The 14,592-nt window shown below is 38.9% G+C and overlaps 1 protein-coding gene across 1 annotated transcript in view; it reads left to right on the top strand.

The window, feature by feature from the left end:
* Positions 1–11,978, top strand: part of LOC126147884 (phenoloxidase 2-like) — a 244,693-nt gene extending 232,715 nt beyond the window's left edge. The window contains exon 14 of the mRNA XM_049915721.1: positions 11,688–11,978. Within this exon, the coding sequence (XP_049771678.1) occupies positions 11,688–11,951 (264 nt within the window). The 3' untranslated portion in view covers positions 11,952–11,978. The remainder of the gene's footprint in view (positions 1–11,687) is intronic.
* The last annotated feature ends 2,614 nt before the right edge of the window (positions 11,979–14,592 follow it).

Below are 14,592 nucleotides of genomic sequence, written 5' to 3' on the forward strand. Positions count from 1 at the left end.
CTGAAAATGGGAAACCACAGAAAAACATATTCACAGTTGCTGGTGGATGGATTCGAATCACCTTGCCTCCGAAATCCAGGGATTTCTGGCTGAGCACCTCAAGGTGCAGAGCTATCTCAATTGAAGGAGAACATGACAAAACTGGTCGTTGGACATTGTTTTCAAAGAAAATGAAATTCATCAGAACAAAAGGTGGAATTCTTATAGAGCGTGTTTTTCCTTTGATTGTGAATGTTTTGTGATTTAATAGTGCATGAATATACAATTTTAAAATGTAACTGTGAGTGGAATTTGTGGCTTCCTTTATTGTAGTATTATAAAGTGTAAATAGATTATTGACAAAATGGGGAAGGGGCAGATGCAGGGCACAGTTGGCTCAGATGAATTCAAACAGACCGCTGAAAAAATCTTTTAGAAATGAACAAACTATAGAATGTGTTGTCATCACAAACACCTTCTGCTCTCCATAAACCCCTTCACATCATTCTGTATCAGAACCAGTTTTCATAATTAAGTAATGCCTGGATGGCCAGATCTGGTCTAATAATAACAAAATTTTAAGCAAACTTTTTAAGGAAATGCAACCATTGTTGTTTGGGCTATACTTTTGTTGATCAATGAGATTTCTGGGTGGTACAGGCAAATCTAAGTGTATTTTTATGCACTGATTTTAGTGTAATGTTGTTTGCAATGATGTTCACCACTCCACTGCCTCATGACATAGTGTAATAATGACTTCAATGCTAACATTAATCTGTTACCATTAACCTGCTACAGATGGGTAATTAAGGGATTATAGTAGTGCTTACATATTTTTACTTATGACAATGATAGTGGATGAATCAAAATCAATTTTTCTTCTTTCTTGTTTCAAATGTGTCCATAATTAGAAACTATCAGAAAAGCACATATCACAAAAATAATAAACATCAGTGATTACATTAAATTAGCTTATAAGTAAGAACTGGACTAACAAAACAAACTCTGTGATCGGTTAAGGCCAACAATATACAATAGCTAGTCCTGACTAAAGTAGGGACAGGCAAAAGCCAATAGTACTGCCGATATACATACAGTTTAAATCTATTAAATCTATTGATAGCCTTGTTGCCTGTCGATAGTGCACATCCTTTTTTCATCAAAATATAAGGGATGATGAAAAAGTTTCCATTTCACAATGGTGCTTTTCAACAGACATGCTGTCTCATGCATATTTTTGATCCTCCAATGGATGCCTACCAGTAACTGTTGTTCAGCAGCCAACAAAAAGATAGCATGTTGGTCATATTTGGAGCCATTTGGTAATAAAATCATCATAGTTCATGTTTCTGCATTTACCTCACATGTGCCAAAGAGACATGAATGCCAGACTAATCTCTTGTCGACATGTTGGAGGGAGGTCAAGACCTGCCCCCCTCACCATCACACCCCACCCTCTGCCCCACTTTGGTTGTGTCCTTGGTATAAGAAACACCACTCGTGACTTATATATGTGTCCTCATTTGAAATAGGAATGACATTGCCATCACGTCTCCTTTTGCTCAGCATGTGCATTATGACAGTTAAATTCTGTGTTGCTCATGTTCAGTATTGATTTTGGAAGTCAGATAACAGTTCATCTAGCAGTGCATCTTCAAATATATTCTTATAGTCATTTTTCAATACATATATTCTTTAATAACATTTGTTCCTAGCAATAAAAGTCAGCTTCATTTGAACTGTAATTGACAAGACAGAAAAATAACTTCTATGTATATTTTGCCTTATTGCATAAGGCTTAGAGTATACTTCCATATTTTAGTGCAAAAGTTTTAAATAAGGTCTCATTTGTTATAAAGCATAAAATTGAGAACCTTTATACACTCCTGGAAATTGAAATAAGAACACCGTGAATTCATTGTCCCAGGAAGGGGAAACTTTATTGACACATTCCTGGGGTCAGATACATCACATGATCACACTGACGTGCATTGTCCTGTTGGAACAGCAAGTTCCCTTGCCGGTCTAGGAATGGTAGAACGATGGGTTCGATGACGGTTTGGATGTACCGTGCACTATTCAGCGTCCCCTCGACGATCACCAGTGGTGTACGGCCAGTGTAGGAGATCGCTCCCCACACCATGATGCCGGGTGTTGGCCCTGTGTGCCTCGGTCGTATGCAGTCCTGATTGTGGCGCTCACCTGCACTGTGCCAAACACGTATACGACCATCATTGGCACCAAGGCAGAAGCGACTCTCATCGCTAAAGACGACACGTCTCCATTCGTCCCTCCATTCACGCCTGTCGCGACACCACTGGAGGCGGGCTGCACGATGTTGGGGCGTGAGCGAAAGATGGCCTAATGGTGTGCGGGACCGTAGCCCAGCTTCATGGAGATGGTTGCGAATGGTCCTCGCCGATACCCCAGGAGCAACAGTGTCCCTAATTTGCTGGGAAGTGGCGGTGCGGTCCCCTACGGCACTGCGTAGGATCCTACGGTCTTGGCGTGCATCCGTGCGTCACTGCGGTCCGGTCCCAGGTCGACGGGCACGTGCACCTTCCGCCGACCACTGGCGACAACATCGATGTACTGTGGAGACCTCATGCCCCACGTGTTGAGCAATTCGGCGGTACGTCCACCCGGCCTCCCGCATGCCCACTATACGCCCTCGCTCAAAGTCCGTCAACTGCACATACGGTTCACGTCCACACTGTCGTGGCATGCTACCAGTGTTAAAGACTGCGATGGAGCTCTGTATGCCACGGCAAACTGGCTGACACTGACGGTGGCGGTGCACAAATGCTGTGCAGCTAGCGCCATTCGACGGCCAACACCGCGGTTCCTGGTGTGTCCGCTGTGCCGTGCGTGTGATCATTGCTTGTACAGCCCTCTCGCAGTGTCCGGAGCAAGTATGGTGGGTCTGACACACCGGTGTCAATGTGTTCTTTTTTCCATTTCCAGGAGTGTACATTCAACAGAAAATTAATACCTTACCTTATTGACTGCTTCTTCTGCAAATTATTCGATTATCTAGATTCGAGGATTGATTATGTGCCTGACAAGTAGCAGTTTTTATTATAAGCAGGTTTGTATTCTTAGGGCACAAAGGCAGCTGTTGTTCTATAATAAGTATCAACAAAGTGACGTAGATATTAAGCAAAAAATAGGGATAAAAATGAGCTATTTAATATAATTCAGGATGCAGCAGCTGATTTCTTTTTCAAAGTAATGACACTACTGTTACTTTTAGTATGTTAACTTTAGCTAGATTAACAGGTTCATCACTGCAGCACCCATACAGGTGATGGGGAAGCTTCCATGGGTCCCCTGTGAGCCACATATGGGTAATGCTCTTCTTGTTCAAGTTAATAGGATCTGCAGTTGGATTTTTCAAAGGAATTTAATGGAATAAACACTGAAGTACATATAACTGTAGGATATCCAACATAAACATACAAACATTATACACATAATACTATACATGTTATTCATTTATATTTAGTATAACGTATTACATTACACTAGGTTACCTGTTGTTTGTTAAAACATGCTAAATGCACTTGAGATTATTTTGGACAATTTGAACAATAGGTCATAGTTCTCCACACTAAATTGCAAAAATAAAGCAAGCTACATTTTAATAGTCATGATTACATACAGTAGCTGACAATAACAGGATGTTCCTAAGACAAATACATATTTTTAATGTGTCCCCAAAATTGCCCTTTGAGCATATATTTTGTATGCCCCTTTCACCAAACTATACTGATACACTACCTCTGAAATTTGTCCTTCTTCAAGGGTTTGGTGAGTAGATCAGCCAAGATCTCTTCTATACATAAACAGTCTACCTCAATATTCCTTCACTATCTGTGATCCCTTATAAAATGGTTCTTTGTATTGATGTGTTTGGTTCTTCAAGGGTTTGGTGAGTATATCAGCCAAGATCTCTTCTATACATTAACAGCCTACCTCAATATTCCTTTACTATCTGTGATCCCTTATAAAATGGTGCTTTGTATTGATGTGTATGGTTCTGGCACTATTGACATCATTTTTGGCTAAGTTTATAGATCTCAAGTTGACACAGAAAGTCTTGGTGGGTTCTACACAGATATTATGCTCTGTTTCACTTACTAGAGTCCTGAACCACAATGATTCTTCATTTATGTTGATGAAGCCCTGTATTCAGCTTCTACAGTGCTCAAGGCTTTGGGTTTATGACTTTTACAGGACCAAGACATAAGTCCTTCCATTAATCCAAAAAACATACAGGAATAGAATGTCTGTTCTCTAACTTACTTCCCCATTCTGCATCAGTATAGCCCCAAGTTTTATATTTCCCTTTTTGTAATATCATAATTTATAGTCTGCAGTTCCCTTTAGATATCAAAATACCCCTTTAATGACTTTGCAATGTTCCTCTCTTGGGCTTTTGCACAACCTGCTTATAACACTCATGGCAAAAGAGATATCAGGCCTTGAAATTTGTAACAAATACAAAAGGCTCCACACCTGCTTCATTTCACATTAAGATGTCCCTTGGTTCTATCGATGTAGAAACTGGTCTACAGTCACTCATTTCAAACTTTTTCAAAACTTTCTCTGTGTATGATGATTGATTTATGTATAACTCTCCTGCATTCTTATTTTTAACAGTCATCATAGCCAAGGGCCGCTTTATTTCTTCCATGTCATGCATGTTAAACTTGTTTTGGAGTTGTCTGTTGAAATGCTTCACCTACTTCTCATCTTCAGTTACAATGAAAAAATCATTCACCCATATAGCCATTACTGTGGCCTCTTCTTTACTTCTTTTATAATGGATACCACCAGGATCTGTCTTGCAGTGTTTCATATCCATCTTTATAAAGTTAAAAAAAGAATGAATAAACACAAAGATGGAAGTTAAAAGTTTTGTAAATATGTTCACTCTGTTTCAATCCATAAATGGGAAGTAGCTTTTTTTTTTTTCAAAAATTGGTAAATGCAAAAAAGTAAATTTTTGGGGCAACACATTTTTGTAAATATCATACCAAATTACTAATTAAATAAATGAGATAATTTGACATTAACACAGCTTTTTAGGCACAATTGCAGTCGTGGGTTTGACTTGTTTGTTTCAGAATAGAGGGCCAAAGTTTCTAAGTTTTTTTTCTTTCAAAAGACAATAAATGCAAAGATGGAAGTTAAATGTTTTATTAATGCACATATTCAAATTGATTTTTACCTTTAACATTGATTTGCGAAGAAAGCTACATTATTGCTTAATTTGCAGTTTACATTTACATGAATGTTTGATAAGTAGAAGTGCAAAAAAGTAACAGATACTGCTGAAACACAACACAAAATACTGGCAACAGCAATACTACACTATAAATCTATTAGTCACTTTCAACAATGTTCTTATAAAAGTCTTCTGCTCCTTATGGTACGTTAAAATACCTCACAAGTTTTTGGACATACTTTTTCTTTTCCTTACTGGCCATTTCCTTCTTTTCCAAGGTGGCTGCTTTCCTCATTTCCTGACTGCAATTTCTCAGTTTCTATACCTCAACATCTTCAGGACTTCCATTGTAAGTGTCTCATACTGACAACAATACCTTCTTCTTAGACTCTCCATAAGCCATCACTTTTTAACATCTTGGATCATAACTCTTTCAGAGCAATGGCTTTTTTCTTTACTTCTCTATCCTTATTTAGAAAATTGATAATACCATCTTGTTCTAGCACTTTATAGTATTCAGTCAGTGAAGGAATATCATATTTTTTCCAGTATTGTTTATCCACTCCACTGAACACTGTCAGGATTATAGCTGTGACCATGAATAGGGAAATAATAGACTACCTTGTCAAATTTTCTGCTTTCTTCCATGAAGGCCATTACTGTGCACATCATTATTGTATTTTTATTTATTTATTTATTTATTTTGGTGCAAGAGTCAGAAAAAGAATAAATTTCAGTTGGACCATTATCTGGGTGGGATGCCCCAAGTTTTCTGACAAAATCCTTTAGAGCAGAGGCCACTTGGTTGCATCCTTTCAGTCCATCTTTTCAAGACAAGTATAAAATGTAACTCTTTCCTTTGCCCATGGTCAAGAATTAATCATAATGCATAAATTGCATAGTCAAACCTGTCTTGAACAGAATAATTCCCCCACAGAGATCTCTAGTATTGGCTGATCCTGTTTTATATCAATTTTTGCCATATTGGATTTTCCTCCTTCGTTATTGCACAAACCTTTTATGCTCAACATTTGTGCACCCTGTAGTTTGTTATCAATTGACTTTTTTCTCCAAATCTTGTTCACTTCAAGAATCTGTCTTTGGACATCACTAATGTTGGTTGAAATGTTGCAGCACATATAAGTACTGTCTGGCCATTGTTTTCCTTGTGCTGTACTTTAATGAAACAATATTCTACTTTTCGCTTATTTCTTGATGTTCCTCCTCCCTGACAAAGCTAGGTCAAATTGAACAGTACTCAGAAGTTAATTATGTTGTGTAAACCACTAATTTCTTTCCACTGTTGGTTCTGCTAGCTTTTATGTTCTGTTGTATTTGCAGAAAGCTCTCTCATGTTATCATTATAAATGATGTCCTAAATTGTTATTCTCCTTCATACCTCCCAGAACCCATGCACAGTGCATTTATTAATTTTTTCTTAACTCTCTAAGAGCAAATATCGAGTTTAGCAAAAACTCGTATGTTTCAGAACTTTATACCAACAGTAAATATAGGCTGTACCAAATCATTTCAACATGTCATGCATGACAACAACTTGATGTGTACCCACAAAAATCTAAATTTTGAACAAATGAGCATTTATCAAATTAAAAAAAAAAAAAAATGCTCCTCGAATACTTTTCTTCAACTGCCAAATCTTCTCTTTTCCTATATGTGTTTTTCTGGCTTCTTCTGGTGGGCTCACGTATCTTTTTTCACCTAATTTCCCATCTAAGTAAGCTGTCTTCACATCCATTTGGTGAAAAAGTAAATCATCTTTTACTGCTAGGGCTAAAAGATATGTAAGTGATTCATATTTTAGCACTGGTGAAGACGTACCTCTGTAGTCTATCCCATGTTTTTATGAACTTCCCTTGACTACAGGTCATGCCTTGTATTTTATTGCTGTTTTCTCAGGAATTTTTTTGTTAAACATCCATTGTTCATTTAATGGTTTATTTCTTACTGGTATCTCAAACAATTCAACAGTTTCATTTTGATGAAATTACTCCAGTTCTCTTTCCATAGCTTTTATTGATTGTTGAGAATGAACACCAGTCATAGCACCTACAATTGTTGAAGTTCATCATTAAAATAATAGGCTATGCATATTTCATTACCAGAGTACACTTTAGGTTTAGGTACATGAGAGGAACATCTTAAATAGTTGATTAAATCTGTGTGCCAAACCGAGACTCAAACTTGGGACCTTTGCCTTTCGTGGGCAAGTGCTCAATTTTCAGAAGAGCTTCTGTGAGGTTTGGAAGGTAGAAGATGAGGCACTGATGGAATTGAAGCTGTGAGGACAGGTTGTGAGTCATGCTTGGGTAGCTCAGTCGGTAGAGCACTTGCCCACGAAAGGCAAAGGTTGCGAGTTTGAGTCTCGGTCCAGCACACAGTTTTAATCTGCCAGGAAGTTTCATATCAGTGCACTCTCTGCTGCAGAGTGATAATGTCGTTCTGGAAACATCCCCCAGGCTGTGGCTAAGCCATGACTCCGCAATAGCATTTCTTCCAGGAGTGATAGATCTGCAGGTTCGTAGAAGAGCTTCTGTGAAGTCTGGAAGGTAGTAGATGAGGTTCTGTCAGAACTGAAGCTGTGAGGATGGGTCGTGAGTTGTACTTGGGTAGCTCAGTCAGTAGAGCACTTGCCTGCGAAAGGCAAAGGTCCCGAGTTCGAGTCTTGGTCCGGCACACAGTTTTAATCTGCCAGGAAGTTTCATATCAGCGTACAGTCCACTGCAGAGTGAAAATCTCATTCTGATCTTAAACAGTTTCTTCCTCTTCTTCATATTCTAGAAGTTCATCTTCATAGAATTTATGTATGCATCCCTTACCACCTTCCTCTTCTTTTAATTAATTTTAAATTTGGTTTGTTCCCTATCCCCACTTTGTAGGGGTTTTTATTTTTTACTCTCTGGTGGGTGAAGCCTTTCATTTGTCATCACACCTTGCTCTTTTCTTATATTCCACACCTCCTGTTTAATGTCTGATCATATGAAAACAAACACCCTGCGTACAGTGTATGTTCCGCGACTTGCTCTGTACTTAACATTTTTCTGTCATGATCATCTTTCCTTGTATTGCACAAGGACTGTGAAATGTTGTTTGCCTAAGCACCATGTAACACTTGAGGCTGTTGACCCAACTTCTGCCCAAAAAACATTTAGGTAATCCAGAATCACTTAACAAACTTCTTTCCTTTTCAACAATATTCCTTTGCTCTCTATGCAACTTCATTCTGAGATGGGCTGCGTCTGACAGTGGTTTGATGTCTAATTTCTACTTCCTTCAAATATTTCATGAATTTGTGGTTGGTATTCTATGTCCCATCAGATCTGATGATTTTAATCTTGTTTCACATTTCTCTTTCTACCATATTGTGGAAATTGTGAAAAATATCACTCACCTGATCTTTATAACTTAAAAAGTAAACTTAGTTATACTTGAACAGTTGTCTATAAAGGTAAGGAAATGATGACTTCATCAGTCTCACACTCCGTTCGGTCTACAAACATCCATATGCATGAACTGCTAGATCACCTTGGTTCTTATTTTATTAGGTTTAGAGGGCAACATAGTCAACGTAGTCTTTTTCCATTGTATACCTATTTCACAGGGTTCCTTGCATTTACTGCCATCTTCCATTCCTGTTGCCATATCCTTAATATTGTCATCCCTTTTCTGTGTAGGTTTTCAAGCTTTCTTTGCCATAAGAAATCTTTTGTTGAGTACACAGAATGGTGTACATCTTCAAATTCAGCTTTAGTAATATCTAACTTGATAATTTGCCTCTCCTTTGCACCACAGCTGTAATTTTTTCGTATTGATTAATTACTTTTGCTCCATTTCTAGCAAAGATTACTCTGTTGTCCTTCTTGATTGAGTATTTCACTTGCACATAAAAAGTTAGATGTGACATTTTTTACATAGTAAACATCATGTACTATAATACTTTCTGGTTCTTCATTTACAATAATATTAAAATCAGCTTTCGCTGGTAACTTGGAACCATCCACTGTAGATATACGTCATAAAGAGTTGTTTTATTTCTAATAATCTGTACTGATGGTACCAAATTTAATATCTATTCTGGCTGTCTGTTTCCCATTTTTCCAAAAGAGTAATAAATGGAGACTGCCTTACATTGATTATCAGTTCTCCTGTCTAGACTATTTGTATCATACCTTTTTCCCTTTGTACTGACTTACCTGGGGTGTGTGTGCCCCATCTCCTGACACTTGTAACACTTGACTGGTTTCTTCTTGGGAAGTTCTATAGCTCTTTTCCTCTGTGAAGTATGGCAGTCTGATGTACTTTCCACATTCTGCAGGATCTTCACTTTTATGCTGTCTCCTGTAACAGTACACCTAAGCTGTCTAACCCCATAATCATGGGTGCACGTTTTCTAGGTAGTCCTGCTAGCAGTAGCTGACATTCTCATCCCAGTTCTTGCACTTTTCCAGTTGAGTGGTTATAAGTTCGCAGAGTATTCCTACTTTTCTTGTAAGGTTTTCATCTTCGAATGCGCTCTGTAACTTGTCCCAAACTACTTTTGCCATCACAGATTTCTGTATGTATACATAGTTCACAGTATCAGTCAATAATCTCAACTTCGACTTTGCTCTTAAGACCTTATTCGTGTAGATTTGCTCAGTGGACTTCCATTTACCATTCACTACATCCCAGAAATCATCCAAAATCTAAGTATGGTTCTACAGCAAACTTCCATGTAGTATAGTTCTTGCAACCTACAAGGCGCTCTATTTGCGATGTTTGTGCCATGTTCATTTTTCACAATTATCCTTATTGGTAATATGCACAGTATTAAATTATGCAAACTCCTAAACAACCGAGCTTGCCACTTCAGTTTTCACTACGTGCTTTCTTATTCATGACTATTCCAAAGACATTTCTTTTCTATATGTTACATCAGAATACTTATTCTGAATGAATTCACTAGTTTTGGGGCTACAACCTGTTAGAACTAGTGCAGTGAAAAAGTAATTATGAACACTAAACAGTAAGAATAAGGCTAGTTATATTTTAACATTCATGACTACATAGAATAGCTCATAACTGTACATGTAGTACACTTTAATACACACACACACACACACACACACACACGCACATGCACATGTGTGCACGAAATGTATTGTTCATATATCCCTGGAAGCTCTTTCAAGCACAGCACAAAGAACACTCTCTTAGCTTACAAGAATTACATATTACACAAATCTCTGTAGAAGCTATGTCTGTATCAAACAAAATATCAAATCTAATTACTCTGTCATAACTTGTTTCCTTATTTGAAACCTTTTGCATCTTGGGCATATTCTTTTCTTGGTCTAACTATATCTCTTTATCAGTGTCATCATGGTTGCATAATTTTTTAACATTTAGCACTCACACTTTATACAGTGGCAGCCTTAATGCATCCTTTTCAGATGTGTGACTCCATATCACTGAAATCTGAGCTCCTGAATCAAATAGAAGCATCAGTTTGCTTCCACAATATACTGCATCCAACATCTGTGTGAAGTTTGTTTCTTCTTAGCAGTTCTCACATGTGTCAGCAAACTTTCTATCTTTGAAACATGTCACTGATATGTTTGAAATGCAGTACCTTTCTTATAGAATGTCAGACAGATGTCTTAGCCAATAAAGACAACAGGTATATTCACTACATGCTGAAATGTCTTAAAGTTCTTCAGTCTGATTGCATTACATAGTTCACCATACAGACCATGAATGAATGTGTCTTGTGCTCTCTGATCAGGCCAAGCAACTTATGGGTTTTCTGGATTGTCTCCTGAGTTCATTGGTCTGGGCATTAATGCCAAAAATTCTGTCTCTGTGTAATTTGATTCTATTCTCATACTAAATCTTTGATAAATGCTCATTTAAAATTATCAGAAGCTACTTTCTTCTGCATATGCTCCAAATATTATCATTCTCACACTTGTGAACTCATCAGAAGCAGACCATGAACACAATATAGCTGGTGCCATAGTATTTTCACTTGTTTGGACCAGTGAAAGTACCTTTGTCATGTCAAAAAGTTTGCACTTGATTATTTTCACTCATTTAGACCACTCAAAGAACATTTGTGATGTTAAAAAGTTTGCACATAATGAGGTGCTGTGAAGATGAAGGTGTTCCACATCAAATAAATCTGTTTTCTTCCTGAAGTGCATCCATCAAGAGGACCAAGTGTGTTGCATAGCAAGGTGAACATGTCAAAAAAAAAGGTAACAGACATTTCTGTACATACTTTTCTAAAATTAAAGAGAAAAGCTATAATGAAACCCTTGCTTTTTAATAACTTACTAAAAAGTAAGTTCTGTCAAGTGAATATCAATCAAAATCTCTACAATAAGTATTTCATAAAAAATTTGCTGTGCTTCAATGACATTACATATGAAAAATTATCTGAATGATCAGTGTCTTATATAACTACGTTTTCCATTCATAGGTAGATCAACCTCCACCTGAGGGATGTCGGGCAAGTCACAGTTACTGTGGTTTGCGTGATAGAATGTATCCTGACAAAAAGCCAATGGGATTTCCATTTGACCGTATGCCTCGTAGTGGTGTGAATACTCTTCAGGAATTCCTAACTCCTAATATGGGAGTTTTGGATGTGATGATAAGACATTATGGAAAAACAGCAATTTCACTGCCACTGACACGAGATGATTGGGAAAAATTTGTGGCTGATAGCCAGTACAGAGTATGAGACATTATCAGTTCTATTTGTGATGTGCCTGACACATAGCATTGATATAAATTTGATTATCTTGAAAAAGTCACAGTGTGTATTATAAAAAGCTAACTGTCATTTTCAAGTCTTTAATAAACAATGTTTAATTTGTAATCTTCTGGATGAGAGAAAAAAGATTTCAGTTAAAATATGTTTCACATTTCACTTAACAGATTTGCATATATTAACAACAAGAAATGTGCTATGTAACTTTTCACAATTTTTTTTCAATTATTAAGTACTGTAGTGGGCTGGGCTGCACTGATTACGACAGCAGGCTGAAAGAGTTGTTCTTCTAGTGGTCAGGATGGCAATGGTGTTCCCACCTGGGGATTGTGGGCTCAGTGTTTTGGCATAGGCTATTGCAGTCCTTTGCAGGTGAATGTAGCTGTAGCAAGATAGACAGCATGCATCTAAATGCCGTATTACCCTAACATCATGTGTGACTACTTATGTCATTACTACACTGTTGATGGTGTGGCTACATCCTGCACAGCTGAACAAGTGTTGAGTACTGGCAGATGCCCAGTGTTTTGGTGTCTGAAGGAGCTTCAGTTCAATTCTTGCCTCATCCAGTGGTGGTCTGCTCCAGAAAGAACTTTGGCTGTCACACAGCAGAAGCCAACACATAGTGGATGCTGATTGGAAGCCCAGCTGTGGTGACATCGCAACCTGCTGGACGACCCACTTTTGTACAAAACAAGGCAGGTCTTGTTGTTGATGTCACATAAGCAACTTGCCAGGTGCCATAAAAATGTCTCAGAGTGACAGTTGTTGCCACAGTGTCTGTGTCTTGGTTGTGTAGCTGCTGGGCACGGCATAAGTGCTGAGCTTGTGAGTGTCAGTAAGTATCTGGATTTCTTCATCGGACCATAGCTTGTGCCTGCACTGCTATACTCCTCCCTTCCTGGAGTAATTCAGCCCACTGAATTCTTGTGTGGCTAAAATCTGGTTGCAACATATTTTATATAACACAAGCCTGGAGAAGGTTCTAAGTTAGCTGCTACATATCTGTACTCTGTGTTCCAATATTTATATTTGCACTCTTTTCACTGTTCTGTCGTCTTGGGTTCAGACACTTGGACACAATTACAAACTACAAATCTCTCTATAGTTTATATAGTTCTAGTCACTAGCTGGTTGTGTAAATTATGTGAATGTTCTGTAATGCAGACATTGGCATATCTAATGTACGTTACTACACTTGTCTCCAATGGTTACGTACTCTTGTCCACACAAGTCATGTTTCATTCAACTTTTCAGAATCCACCCACTGCATCCTGCAAAATTTTCTACACAATCTCACTAAATCGCTAAGTGGAGCTAGTCCACGGGGTTGTAGGAGTCTGGGAAGCACCCTAGAACAATACAGAACTTTATATCACTCTTTCTCATGTGTTATACTATTTGACTCATGCTTAATCTAAAAAATGTGCTACTTATCCTAATGCACTAAACATAGTAGCAAAATAATCAAATGTTGCAATACATAACATCAATGCTTGCCTGCCACACTAAATTAAAAATGTGAAGTTTCTGCTACACACATCACAACATTACACGTTCCCTGTAATTAGACTTTTCATTTAGAAGTTTAATTCACCTACTAACTAATCATTTACTTTCGCAACAGCAAAATGTCTCCTGTATGCTCCCATGCAAGCCGTGTGTGCGCCGCCGCAGTTGGCGCAGGTACAAGGGGCGTCCTTCTGCTTCTTGCAGTCACGTGTGTCGTGTGCTTGCGCACACTTCAAACACGCAACTGCTCCGCTGCAGTGCTTGGCGACGTGGCCAAGCTTTTGGCAGCGAAAGCACTGCGCTGCTGTCTTCTTCTTCTTGCCGGAAGTCCCTGCTATCGTGAGCAGCAACTCCGCCAAGGCAGCAGCTTTGCGTCCACTTCCGCGTCCAGGCATCTCCAGTAGCAACAGCGACAATCTGCTATGCGTACCTCACCGCAGCGTGAGCGGGAATGTGGTTTTACATGGGGATAGGTGCGTCTATTTATTACAGACTATCGATGTCTGACGTCACTGTTGTAAAACTTTTAACTGGCCCCCTACTATGATTGGTTAGTCATGATGTAAGGGAAGATGTAAGGAAAGAGGCTATTCGTGGATGTCCATGTCGTCAACGATTAGTAGCTGCCTGCCAATCAGCGTTCGGCTTGTGGTCGGCAAGTTTTCCTCCTGGTGTGCGCGGAAGTGGACTGACAGTTGCTCTACAGCTGTTTATGCAGATACGTCCGTGTCCTGTGTAGCTTCTGCCCTGCGACCGCTCGCGGCCCGTTGGATTGGGATGGCCGGCAGCCAGAACGCCGGGAGTGTGTAGCCATCTTCTCTGTTAATGTTGTCAGGCTGCTTAATAATTTCGATCGCCTCCCGTAGTTTGCGTTCTCGCATCCACGATTCTTTCGCCAATACTCGGGCTTCCTGGAACCTGATAGGTTGTCCACAGTCACGGTGGTGTTCCGCTATCGCCGATTTATTATGTTGTTGTAATCGTACATAGCGTTCGTGTTCTGCTACTCGTAAGCTGACAGGTCTCCCAGTTTCTCCTATGTAGGCAGCTCCGCACTCACACCGTAGCTCGTCAACACCTGCAGTGTTAAGATTGTTGA

The sequence above is a fragment of the Schistocerca cancellata genome, chromosome 2, assembly GCF_023864275.1.
Source record: "Schistocerca cancellata isolate TAMUIC-IGC-003103 chromosome 2, iqSchCanc2.1, whole genome shotgun sequence".
Taxonomy (NCBI): Eukaryota; Metazoa; Arthropoda; class Insecta; order Orthoptera; family Acrididae; genus Schistocerca; species Schistocerca cancellata.